The 13,420-nt window shown below is 40.4% G+C and overlaps 1 protein-coding gene across 4 annotated transcripts in view; it reads left to right on the forward strand.

The window, feature by feature from the left end:
• The window catches only part of AMPH (amphiphysin), a 109,580-nt gene that overhangs the window by 69,401 nt on the left and 26,759 nt on the right, over nt 1-13,420 (forward strand). For all 4 annotated transcript variants that reach the window (XM_065665741.1, XM_065665742.1, XM_065665744.1 and 1 more), the window contains exons 7-12: nt 195-280; nt 2,101-2,176; nt 3,095-3,177; nt 5,819-5,957; nt 7,515-7,643; nt 12,789-12,896. In XM_065665741.1, coding sequence (XP_065521813.1) covers nt 195-280; nt 2,101-2,176; nt 3,095-3,177; nt 5,819-5,957; nt 7,515-7,643; nt 12,789-12,896 — 621 coding nt within the window. The remainder of the gene's footprint in view (nt 1-194; nt 281-2,100; nt 2,177-3,094; nt 3,178-5,818; nt 5,958-7,514; nt 7,644-12,788; nt 12,897-13,420) is intronic.

Genomic DNA, 13,420 nt, shown 5'->3' on the forward strand with positions numbered 1-13,420 from the left:
TGAATCCTATTTGAGCCCTAACTTTCTCTCTTGATGAGAGCAAGTCCTGTGTTGGCCTTCATGTGTGGGACTCAGTTACATTCTTTATTATTAACATTGTAAAAGACCCACAAAATAAATGCACAAACCCAATTTTGGCAGGTTGTGCTGTGTCATAGTGATTGCAGAAGTCACCCTGTTTCATTTTGGTTTAGGCAGAAGAAGAATTTCAGAAAGCACAGAAAGTGTTTGAAGAGTTTAACACTGATTTACAAGAAGAGCTGCCATCTCTGTGGTCACGGTAAGCCTAGGCAAATAGTGTCTAGAAGGCCTAAAGGGGGGAGTAAGAAAAAGAAACCAGGGGATTTTAATGAGCATTGTCTTTTTTAATAAAGGGGGAAATGCCTGCAAATGATCCAAAATTATAGTTATTACAAGTGTATGCTTATTTCTTTCAGTGTATCTTGGCACTTAAGATTCCTTATGATATCTTCATTCTGAGATAAGGTTTCCATTTTATGATTAAAGAACTGTGTGAGAGCACAGAGTGACAGGTTGTGACTGTGGCCTACTGCTTCCATAACCTTTCTCAGACACCTTGGTGGTGGTCAGTTATTAATAAAAAGGATTAAATGCTTCTGCTGTCAAAAGTAACTTCACAGAGCAGCCATGTGCTTTTCTAGATTTGCAATGGGTCTACTTATAAGTCATTCTTCTGTAAAAGATCTTGAAACAAAGAACCTTAAAAACGTATAAAGATTTTATGACAATTGTTTCCAAGTTCCTGTAAGGTACTACTGAGGCAGTAGAAGAAGGGGAAAACAACATTATAACTACATCAGAATACACTTTTCATAGCTTTGCACTGACTGTGTGATGTGAAAGCATTTGATGGCATAGGTAATTCAAGATGTTGAGGCATGAATTGTGTTTATACAATGCAGACAAAATGAATGGGAGAACAAAAGCAGTAGAAAAACAAGCAGCTCATTGGTGTTCTATGGTCTTTAACAAATGCTGAAGTGGAAATGTGTTGTGAGTCACTGAAGTATCCTTTGTCTTCTCTGCCTTCTGCATTGATTCCTGTTAAGTTTCAGATCAATAGAGGGGTTTCCTGCTGCATTTCTTCCTATTTCAGTTGAAAAGATTCTTATAACTTCAATACGTTTATTCTGTGGGCTTACTAAAAGAGTAAGAGTAAGGGCCCTTTTATTTCAGTATGTGTATTACCCACTAGCTAGTCTCAGAGAAAGGTAGAATTTAATTTGAGCAATAGGCATAATTTAGAAAGCAATTGCTTTCAGAGTCCTTTATTTTTTAGTTATTACAATTCTTCAGAGAGAAAATAATCCATTGAGTTGACACTTTGCAGGCTTATTCTTATGGCAAAGATGATTTTTGTTGAAAAATTGTTGAGAAATTACTCATGAAAGTTTTAAATAGGCAAAAGAATAATTTAAAACCTAAAAAAAGCACTTTCTACTTTTGAAATGTACAAGCAGTGTGTGATCGCTCACCCCAAGCAAGCAGATTTTTGATTGCATGTGCAAAAATGTCTATATTAGGATTTTTTTTTTTCTCTTGCATACATATTCATGTATTTTAGGGCTGATTTCTTTAAGGAAGGCTGAGCATGGGACACCCACCCGTAGGCTGTACTGAGCTGTGTACCTTAAAGCTGCCTCTAGAATCACATGAATCACCTAGATGCTACAGTAGGATTTTAGGGAGCAGGTGCTTGCAGTGCTGGACTGGTACCTCTCTCCTTTTATCAATGTTTGCCTACTGCCTAGTGGGAGATAGACTATTCAGAGCACCTTCCCTTCCATGTGCTTGAGCCACACTTACTCCAATCCAGTCTTCCCCTTGCCTGAAGCTCCCCACTATGGAATCGTCTCAACCTCCTCACTCTCTGCGGTGTGAAATATGGTGATTCTTAACACAAACAGAAATAACTGTGAATGAACTAGCCTGAAATTTTAACATTTGATACGATTTGCTTTGTTGAGAGTAATAGTCAAGAATGCTGCTTGTAGTCTGGGGAAAAAATAATTTGCCTTTGTGGCCCTCCCACCCCTGTCTTTTATTCTCTTTTTCCTTTCTTTATGCCATCCTCCATAGACGAGTTGGCTTCTATGTGAACACCTTCAAAAATGTATCCAGCCTCGAAGCCAAGTTTCACAAGGAAATAGCTGTAGTGAGTAAAAATGAATATCTCATGTATAATGGATTATGTGATATGCATAACAGCAAGCAAATGCTGCGAGTAATGAAGCAGTAAAAATCTAGCAGGGGGCACACATGACAATTTGCCCTAGATCCAGATTTGTACTGTAACCTTGGTATTTGCTTCAACTTGCCATTTTTGTACTGTCTTTGAGGAAAGGGAAGCTTGTACAATTTTGGGTTATAATGCACTATGAGTTATAGCACTAAATTCACTTTATATTCTGATAATTTCTCCATTCCTTTTAGCATGCTGTTGCCTTCAGTATTTTTTCGATGTCCAATTGCTAAGCATTTCATTGCTTTAATCAATACAAAAAAGCTCCCATGTCAGTCATTCCCTTTAAAACCTCTACATACATTGTCAGCAATGCCACATTATATGTGACTCCTAGGCGAATTGAGCACTTTCAGAGAGGATCTTTTGAATGTGCTTTGCTAAGTGGTAGTGTATTATCTACAGTAACCTGTTAATAGGAACCAGAATTGTTTGGAAAAGTTGCTTGACTGAAGTCCCATGTAACTTGGGATCAAGTTTTTGAGGGGAACACATGAATCTTCTTGGCTACACATGTTGCTTTAACCTTCAGGAGACCTCCTTCACCAGAGATCAGGCAACAGTCAGTCACTTATAAACTTGCTCTCCAAAAACCAACTTACATTTTTGAAGAACTGCTCTTATCTTTGATTCTATGAATTTTGGTAGGTTTCCACTTAGGCTTTTGATATACGTGGCATAGAGTATTTTTGGAAGTACCTATATACCATTTTAAAGTAATCAGATTGTATATTATCAGGTTATCAGTTATCTGACCAGATTTATCACCTGTGTTTTTAATCATGACTGTAGTGCTTCAGACAAACTCAAGGAAGTGTTTTGTTTTCTCAGCTGTGTCACAAACTCTATGAAGTGATGACGAAGCTGGGAGATCAGCACGCAGACAAGGCCTTCACCATTCAAGGGGCACCAAGGTGAATTTACTGCTTTTTTAAAATGTATCCCATTGCAGTAGGCTTTGTGGGTTTCAGCATATGTAGTAATCACCTACACCACGTGTAGCGATTGCAGTACAATACGGTCAGTGGGTCTGTCACTTCAGGATGGCAGATGAAGGTACCTTGCATGAAGTTGCTCTCAACATGAGTAAAGGTGAAAAACTCCCTTCATTACCCATTTATTTTTCCTTTCAGAAAAAATAATAAAGGCCAGATTCTCTGCTGTTGCAAGTTAGCCTAGCTCACAGTAGACTATTATACCAATTCGAAGCAGCTAACTCTATAGCTCATTTTTTCTTAGGTGCTTAGCTTACAGCCACATTGCTAACTCTCATAGTTTGTTTTTTTTTTTAATGCCTTAAAGTGGTTAGATCTGTTTTTAGCTCCTAAAGGCATATGATTAGGTGAGAAACCCAACCTTTGTAAGTCATCTTTTATCCCTATTGCTCATGGGGAAAAGTCAAGAAATGTGAGCTGAGAGTGCACCTGAAAAGCTGAAGTAAGATGAATGTCACAAAATGTCATATTCTCAATGACTTTCAAGAGAAATTTTGTCTTAAAATAAAAATAAAAGAAAAAAAATCAGCTCGTGCTTTCTTAAGGTCAGAGAACATCAGTCCAGTACTTCTGATATTTTTGCTTGCCATAAATATAGCCTTTCTGCCATAATTTGATCTCTCAGTACTGTAATAGTGATAGGGAGAAGATGTTGAAATGATAAATGATAAAGCATAGTGAATGGAGTGAATACATAAATCCTGAATTTCCAGCCAATCCCAGCTCTTCAGGAGCAATGAGAACAATGCTAATTTGCCCTCAAGATGGACTCAGATTAGCAACAATTAAGACTGACCAAACAACATAGCATCTGCCTCAAACATACAGCTGATAGTCTGCATTTGTTTTGATTTCACTTGGGAAGAACAAAGAATGAAATGTTGAACCTTCTGATCTAATGCAAAATTCAGAGCTACTTTGTTAAGTATGTGTCCAAACTTTCTGTTTGGATTAGCTCAGTGTTAATCCATACTTCTTAAGATATATACATACACACTGCCTCCGGAGTTGCTAGTTTATGAATCATCACTTCCAGCCCAGGATGGACTTACAAGCTGGACTAGGTTTCCATAAAGGATTTGTAAAATACTTTTATGGGATGAAAAATAATGGAGTGCTGGAAAGTTTCAAGCACATTTTGTAATAAACAGGTATTTTTTCCACCTCTGTCTCCTAGGCTATGTCCATCATGCACATGCTTGTTCCCACTGAATTACTTGCTCCATCAATGAGGGAAAACATAATTATTTCTGCAAATGAGTAAACATAGGTTAATGTGGTGTGATCTTCTGAACTTTAAAAATTCTTTTAAAAATACACTATTTTTTTATTTACCATGATACACCCTTTTGCTGTACTGTTCACAGAGCCTTGTGTGAAAATCTGGATAGATTTTGACTTCCGTTATTAGTTGTGATGCTCTAAAATAGGAGTGGGTCTTTGTGAGATAAAACAGCTCTCCTTTTTAGATGCATGAGGAGTAGATTCTAGACAAGTGCAACATTTAATCTTTAAAGAACTGTATTAAAAGAAACAACTTAAAAACTTATATGCTACTGAATGCCCTGAAGGCAAATACTGTACCTGGGAAAGAAATTTCTTAATAACTGCTTATTTTTTCTTTTTTCACTGTTTCCACAGAAAGAGGTGGTGAGTGTGAGCTAAATCTGTTCTTTCCAAAGAATTAATTTTTCTTGTGTTAGCATTAGGAACATGTTTATGTTGTGGTCTCTTCAATCAGGTAGTGCTTCTGTTCTCTGTGAAGATGCATAGGAGTTGCTCTTCTCTTACTGAGTACTGTGGTCATTGAGTGCTGTAGTTTATATCCTCCCTGAGTTGTAAGCTTTCAGCAGCTCTAGGTAGCTGAGTATGTCTCAGTGTTTGCACTAGGTCCTTTCATGTGAAGGGCAGATCCTTTCTCAGAACTTCATCAGATCTTTTCTTACTACCACCAGAGCTCTATTGAAATCACTTGGCTAGTGCTTGTTTATAGTTGTGGTGAGTTGCCCCTCAAAATAGTGATATCCTTATAATAATATTGGTTGTGTTTTATTTTATTGAAACCTTTGCAAAGTTGCCGGGCTTTTAAAATTATTTGCATTACTTGTTGGTATGGTTTCCCCTGGGGATTTTATCTTTAAAACCTTTTATTCTGAGAAGTGTATGAAGTAATAATTCCAATAATAATTTTTGACATTAATTCCATCTCTCATTTTATGACAGTTATAAACTTATACATGAAACATTATTTCAAGTACAGAATCTGAAAAAGTGCAGGTACTCTGTTTCCCTCAAGTTATAATGATCAGGTAAACAGATCCAAAAATCAAGATCACTCAAAAATAAAACTTCCTTTGACATTGTCGATCACTGAATTTTAGTTGAATTTAATTGCAGCTTTAGTTTTAGTCATTATATAATGGCTCAGTTCATCTCATGTTTATACTGCCTTTTGAGGTCACTAGCATTACATCAGGGATGCGGTTCAACTATTGCATCAAATTGTCAAGGTACAAGTCAGCATGATATGTATGTATTCAACATGTTTTCTTCTGTCTAGTGACTCGGGTCCACTCCGCATTGCAAAAACACCATCACCACCAGAGGAGGTCTCTCCTCTGCCAAGCCCTACTGCTAGTCCTAACCATATGCTGGCACCAGCATCTCCAGTACCAGCCCGACCGAAGTCACCCACACAGGTAAGCAGAAACCTAGTAGGAGAAACTGACCCGTTGTGCAGTAAAAGATAGCTGAGATGATGTATACAATGGATTTTTCTATCTAGACTGTAACTGAGAGATAACTAGGAGGCCACTGGCTCTGTTGTACTCTGTTCTGTTAATTGGTTGTTCATCCCTATATCACAGGCATGGGTGGAAAGTGTTTTTATATAAGGAGGAATGAAGAAACTTTAAGGTGCCCAGTGAACTGCTGGGACTTGTGGTGGCAAAGCAAAACACTTCTTAAAAAGTTGCATAGTCTAAGGACCCATATCCCAGCAGTGAGAGTTTGAAAAACCTATTTCTAAAACTCCCTGTGAATTTCAATTATGCATTTATGTATTTATATTATGTATACATTAGGTATTTCTTTATATACATATATTTATGTACATTATGTATTTCTATGTATACATAATACATGTAATGTATAATGTAAACATTATACATTATGTTTTTCTGCTCTTCATTTATCTTCAAATTTCGCCTGAGTATCACAGGTCTGGTCAACCTCTGCAGCAGAAAATAGAGCTAGCTTAGATAATGCTGTGATAGTGAAAGGCTGGTTGATTGTTATTAAGACTGGATTGAGAAGTTTTACACTGTTGGAGTCACTGGAGTAATTTCTGTTCTCACCAGAAGTGGTGAGGTAAGAATCAGTTTCATGCATCAGATCTGTAGCATACGAGTTGTATGTGATAGTTTGTGAACATATCAAAGGCTTGTGTTGATGTCACTAATATTTTCAGAATTGGGATAGCTTCTGTGCTGATTATTCTTTCTATGATGGGGAAGTTTAGTTTTGCATTTAGTTACATGTGAGCACACTTGTTTTCTGTGGTCTCCCAAAATGTGATACCTCACTGCCTGAATATTCATCTGCTGGGACTTTGTTTAGTCTCACTGGTGCCAATGGTGTTATGTCACAATACCACCCAAGAATTTTTTGTGACTTTTTTTCTTGGTATTTTGACAAATCTTAAAATTATCCAACTGTATTTGTTGTTATTCCAAGCAAATAGTTTGTCATAGTTACGTGAATCCCTGGAAAGCAGGAGCAATTAGTAATCTAAGCACCTTTGAGGTGCTGTGGTTCCCAGAGATGATATGGCCTTAGCATTAAGTAGGCTTTAAAGGCAGAAACAGGTGGGCAGGGACAAAATCCCAAGGCTAAAGAGGTACAAGCATAAGAGGCCGAAAAGCTACAGAGTCCTGGTTCTTTGTAGTATTGCATTTCCAACTATGAGCTGCATGGGAGAGGAAGTGTCTTGCACCAAGTGCCCTTCACAGAAGAAAAAAATCACCCAAGAAATGCTTTCTTATCTTCAACCTTGAGTTGCAGTAAGTTTGAAACATGGAGTTGTTTTGCTTTGTCCACAATGTTTGTTTCAAGGTACTTGGTGGTGAATATCCAAACAGTTCTTTTCAGCCTATGAAGCAGCAGAGATAAAAACTTAGCCCAAATTGTTTAGGCCAAGTTTACAGCTCTTTCTTTTATCCCTGAAGTAGTCTGTGATATTTTTGCTGTCTTCTTAGCTGAGGAAAGGTCCGCCAGTCCCACCGCTGCCTAAGCTCACACCCACAAAGGAGCTGAAACAGGAGAACATCATTAACTTCTTTGATGACAACTTTGTCCCAGAAATCAATGTGACAACCCCATCACAGGTAAGCTTCAGAGAATGTGGGGGTCACACCTTGCAATCGCCCTTAGTTCTCCAAGATAACGGCCTTGGCTTTGTTTTTTTTTTTTTTCTAATCCTAAGCATCTCAAGCGGCATTTTAGTTATCCTCATTATTTCCCTTCCTTCCATCAAGACCATTAAAGGTATTCCTTTTTTCTTTTGGGTGACTGACAAAAAAGAAAGGTACTTGGCTGTTTTAACCAACTTTTTGCAGGTATAAAGGGCTGTACCAGGTTGGTAATTTATTCCTTTGGTTTTGACTCGCAGAAACATTAGTTACGCAGCAGAGAAGTGATGGAGATTACTTTTAGGTCATTATTACAAGCTCTTGAGTGTTGCATTCCAACTAGAAGGAAGTGCGGCAGGAGGGCCAGGAGACCTCCTTGGATGGGTAAGGAGCTGCTGAGGAAACTTAGAGGGGGAAAAAGAGGCTTATAAAAGGTGGAAGCAAGGACAGGCAGCCTGGGAAGAATACAGAGATGTTGTCCGGGAAGCTAGGGACCAAGTTGGGAAAGCTAAGGCCCAATTAGAATTAAACTTGGCTAGGGATGTGAAAGATAACAGGAAGGGATTCTGTAATTACATTGCAAATAAAAGACTAGGGACAACGTGGGCCCTCTCCGGAAGCTATCAGGAGAACTGGCTACCCTAGATTTGGAGAAGGCAAATGACTTCTTAATGACTTCTTTGCCTCAGTCTTCACTGGCAAATGCTCTGACCACACCACCTAAGTCTTGGAAGATAGAAACAGGGACTGGGAGAATGAAGACCTTAGGCCCACTGTAGGAGAGGATCTGGTTCATGACCATCTGAAGAACCTGAACGTACACAAGTCCATGGGACCCAATGAAATCCATACACGGGTCCTGAAGGAGCTGGCGAATGAAGTTGCTAAGCTACTGGCCATCATATTTGAAAAATCATGGCAGTCAGGTGAAGTTCCCAACTACTGGAAAAAGGGAAGTAAACCCCCCATTTTCAAGAAGGGGAAAATGGAAGACCCAGGGAATTACAGACCAGTCAGTCTCACCTCTGTGCCTGGTAAAATCTTGGAGCGCCTTCTCCTGGAAGGCATGCTAAGCCACATGAATAACAACAAGGTGCTTGGTGACAGCCAGCATGGCTTCACTAGGGGGAAATCCTGGCTGACCAATTTGGTGGCCTTCTGTGATGGGGCTGCAGAACTGATGGACAAGGGTAAAGCAGTTGACGTCATCTACCTGGAGTTGTGCAGAGCGTTCAGCACTGTCCCACATGACTTCCTTCTCTCTAAATTGGAGAGACATCAATTTGATAGGTGGACCACTCAGTGGATAAAGAACTGGCTGGATGGCCACACACCAAGAGTTGTGTTCAACAGCTTAATGTCCATCTGGAGACCAGTAACGAGTGGTGTCCCTCACTGATCAGTGTTGGGACTGGTCTTGTTCAACATCTTTGTCAGTGACATGGACAGTGGGATTGAGTGCGCCCTCAGCAAGTTTGCTGATGACATCGAGCTGTGTGGTTCGGTTGATATGCTGGAGGGAAGGGATGCCATCCAGAGGGACCTCGACACACTTGTGAGGTGGGCAGATGCCAACCTTATGCAGTTTAATCATATCAAGCACAAGGTCCTACACCTGGGTTGGGGCAATCCCAGGCACAGCTACAGATCGGGCAGAGAAAAGATTCAGAGCAGCCCTGCAGAAAAGGACTTGGGGGTGCTGGTCGATGAGAAAGTGAACATGGGCCAGCTTCAGTGTGCACTTGCAGCCCAGAAAGCCAACCGTATCCTGGGCTGCATCAAAAGGAGCATGACCAGCAGGTCGAAGGAGGTGATCCTGCCCCTCTGCTCTGCTCTCGTGAGACCTCACCTGGAGTATTGTGTGCAGTTCTGGTGTCCTCAACATAAAAAGGACATGGAACTGTTGGAACAAGTCCAGAGGAGGGCCACGAGGATGAGCAGGGGACTGGAGCACCTCCTGTATGAAGACAGGCTGAGGAAGTAGGGGCTGTTCAGGCTGGAGAAGAGAAGGCTGCGTGGAGACCTCATAGCAGCCTTCCAGTACCTGAAGGGGGCCTATAGGGATGCTGGGGAGGGACTCTTCATTAGGGACTGTACTGATAGGACAAGGGGTAGTGGATTAAAACTTAAACAGGGGAAGTTTAGATTGGATATAAGGAAGAAGTTCTTTACTGTAAAGGTGGTGAGGCACTGGAATGGGTTGCCCAAGGAAGCTGTGAATGATTCATCCCTGTTGGTGTTCAAGGGCAGGTTGGTCAGAGCCTTGGGTGACATGGTTTAGTGTGAGGTGTCCCTGCCCATGGCAGGGGGGTTGGAACTGGATGATCTTAAGGTCCTTTCAACCCTAACTATTCTATGATTCTATTATGAAATGATTAATTTTTTTTCATTGCATGTAAGAAACAGAAAAGCAAGAGTTGTGTAAAATATGTCTGTATAATTTGTAGTCAGTTGTTCAGCTTTTATGCAGTTGTGGTAACTGCTGATTTTTCAATAATGAACCCTTTCTATTATGGTAATTACAACTCTGATATCAGCCTGTGTCTAATGGACTGGGGAGAAATATGCAGATCTGAAGCTCATGCAGAATGTTTATGAATTGTTGTTTTCATGTGAATTGTTGTTTTTGTACTACTTCAGTTGACAACAGAGAAGAATATAGGCACAGCAATGAAAAACAATTATTCTAGAGAATTTGAACATGTGATGTTCTGTTTTCTTGTGGAGGGGAGAAAAAGGCATTGCCATCCATAGGGATCTATTTGGAAGAGAAAAGAGTTATTTATAGTTAAGTCCCCATGCAATTAAAGAATTAATGGCAGCTCCCAGTACGCCGCCACTGCTGGGCCCTCCTGCTGAAGGGAGATTGCAGGTCTGTTGCATCATTGTACCCTGACTTCATGGGAGTTACTACTCTGGTGGTGTTAGCCTTGGCATCGGTGGTAAGAGTTGGTGTTCACATGCTGCATTAAATGGTGTACCCGCCCAACCTTCACGTGTCATGCCAGCCAGTAAAGCAGAAATGGATCTGGTTTGCTTTTCCATTAAGAGCTGATTCTAGAACGGAGCTTTAAGTGAGTGTAAGTCACATTTCCAGAATCTTTACAACCTTTCTCTGAGAGAATGGTATAAAATTGGAATGGCGTAATAAAGGTGGGCCACGCTCCTCGGAACTGAAATCTTTCCCTTGTCTCTCAAGGAAAAATTGATCTTCCTTCAGTGTGTGATTTATATCCCTCTCTCCTCTGTAGTCAATGACCTGGGAATGACCTAAGCTATTCTGTGGCCACCTTCTCATGAATCATCTGCACTTTTCCTTCCACAAAACACACCCCCTTCACTAAAGCACCTTACTATGTTGAGATCTCTGAGTGTGTACAGGCATACACAGTGTGATGTATAGGTTTTATATCCTTCTGTGAAAGAACCAGCTATTGAAAATACATTGCATGAAATCCACAGGAAATGTGGACTTACTCCTCTTGGTGTTTATGGCATCTGCTTCAGTCCTCATAAATACCTTCATTTTTGAACTTCACTAAAAGACAATTAACTTTTCCATCTCTATTCATTTCTGATGATGTGCTAGCTAATGCTGTGTTGTTTCATGAAGCTGTATGACCATATGGGTACTAGTGCCTCAAGGGCATATGTGATGAAATCTAAATATATCGGATGAAAAGCATGACAGAATGAATGTCATGCTGGTTACTGGTGGGAAGGGCTAGTTTGGTTTTAACTTCTTAAACTGTGAGACCGTAACACTGGCTTCAGTGTGTCAGACCAGTTATCTGTCATCACCAGTGGCCAAAAGCAGAGGCCAAGGGAAGAACGTAAAACAAGGCAAGCAAATTTAATACTCTTTGCACCCCTTTCTCCTACAGTATCCCAGCCTTCAGCCATTTGCAGCTCAGGGGCTTCATCCACATGATTTCTACCTATTTAGTAATCTGTAATAGATGACTTTGCCCCAGATTTACATGTGCTGAAAGACTGAGCAGATTTTTCACATTCACGCTACCCAGTGGCAAGGAGATCCCCAGCTGAGCTCTGTGCCACACGAAGGACCACCACCTCTTCTTTATTCCATAACTGCCACCACCAACTTCACTGCTATCTGCCTTGAAGGACTCATGGAGCAGCCAAACCACTGTGCCTTTTGCACTGGTGTAGACCCCACCCCTAGCACTCCTCTTCCAGACTGAAGAGTTCCAGGTCACTTTGTCACTCCTAGCATGGCAGCTGAGGCACTATTTGACCACGTTTTCAGGTAACACAAAGAGCTCAGATGTCCTGTGGCATTTGGAAGCCATCAATTACCTGTATTTGAATATCTCTTTACAAGTAATTTACACTCTTAAATGTTTGCTTATTTTACAATTACCATCATCATAACTATCTCCTAGTTTTGCTGTTCTTACGACTGCCCGGTTGTTGTAGACTTTCTCTGGTGTACACTTGGGTCACAGTCAGGAGCAGGACATTGGACTATGTGGTCTGCCCCTGTGCTACCATTCTTTGATACGATTATAAGTGAATATATGTGTACAGATAATTTCTCATGGTGCCATTTCCAATCTGAACACTTTCAAAATAGCATTCCAATGAATACTTTACTACCTGCATATTCTGAAAGACAAGCTTTGCCCACTACTTCATTACCACTGAGCAACTAACAGTAGGCAGTACTAGCCTTGTTACCAAACCCAAGATGCTTGCCTAGAACACTTGTCATTAGTGCAAATTAAATCTCAGCTAGAGTTTCCTACTGATTAAAATTTTCTGTTGAAGCATACTAATTATTTTTCTTGTTGCTTTACAGCAGGAAAGACCTGTAGCCCGTTGAACCAAGAAATGTATCTATAGTGACCTCAGAGGCCTTGGCTGATTCATTAATTGCAAACAAGAAAAAGGCTCTACCGTGTAATCCAGTTTTGTTAAGAGCAGATCGATGTAGTAAGATTTAGGTAGTGTTACGTAAGATGTTTCCTAAAGTTTAGAGCTAAGGGCAGCATTGAATGTGAATTGGTATTCATGTTCAGAATTGAAATCTAATTCCAATACTCAGTATTTTGATTTTGAAAGATGAGTTTTTCAAGAGTTATGTTTCTCTTCTGACAGAATGAAGTTCCAGAAGCTAAGAAAGAAGAATCTTTGCTAGATTTGGACTTCGACCCTTTCAAGCCAGAAGTTGTATCAACAGGAGTTACTCATTCACCCATGTCTCAGGTACCTCTTTGCCTTGAGGCTGGCGAAGTACACAGATGAAGCATGCTGTGCTTGATAGCAAAGATCTGCCTTGTGTTCTAAGGAGCAGGGCTGTCTGTAGTGAATGAAAACTTGATCTTTCTGAGCAGCTCTAGTCAGCCATTTATCTTTCCCCTTCTGTAACCGTGAACATGATGTACTGGGAGGTGAGGAAATTGTCAGGTGGTGAATGAAGATGTCTGCCAGTGAGTATGGTTTGATGGTACCTTGGCCTTGACTTCAGCACGCTGTTATTTTCCATCTTTAGAATAACTCTCAGTGCCAGCATTATAATTCTCCAGTGCCTGTTTTTTCTGACAATTTTTCTGACCTGGCTTTGACTTTTCATGTTTGGAAAGATGCCTCAGGGGACCTTGGTCTCATGGGCTCAGCATGCGATTGCTTTGCTATGATGGAGTTTCTGTACCAAGTAGTGGATATGAATGAGCTGAGTGGTTTTGCTTTTATAAATCTGGTTTAGACCTAACATCAAAGAAAATGAGCTC

The sequence above is a fragment of the Lathamus discolor genome, chromosome 2, assembly GCF_037157495.1.
Source record: "Lathamus discolor isolate bLatDis1 chromosome 2, bLatDis1.hap1, whole genome shotgun sequence".
Lineage (NCBI taxonomy): Eukaryota > Metazoa > Chordata > Aves > Psittaciformes > Psittacidae > Lathamus > Lathamus discolor.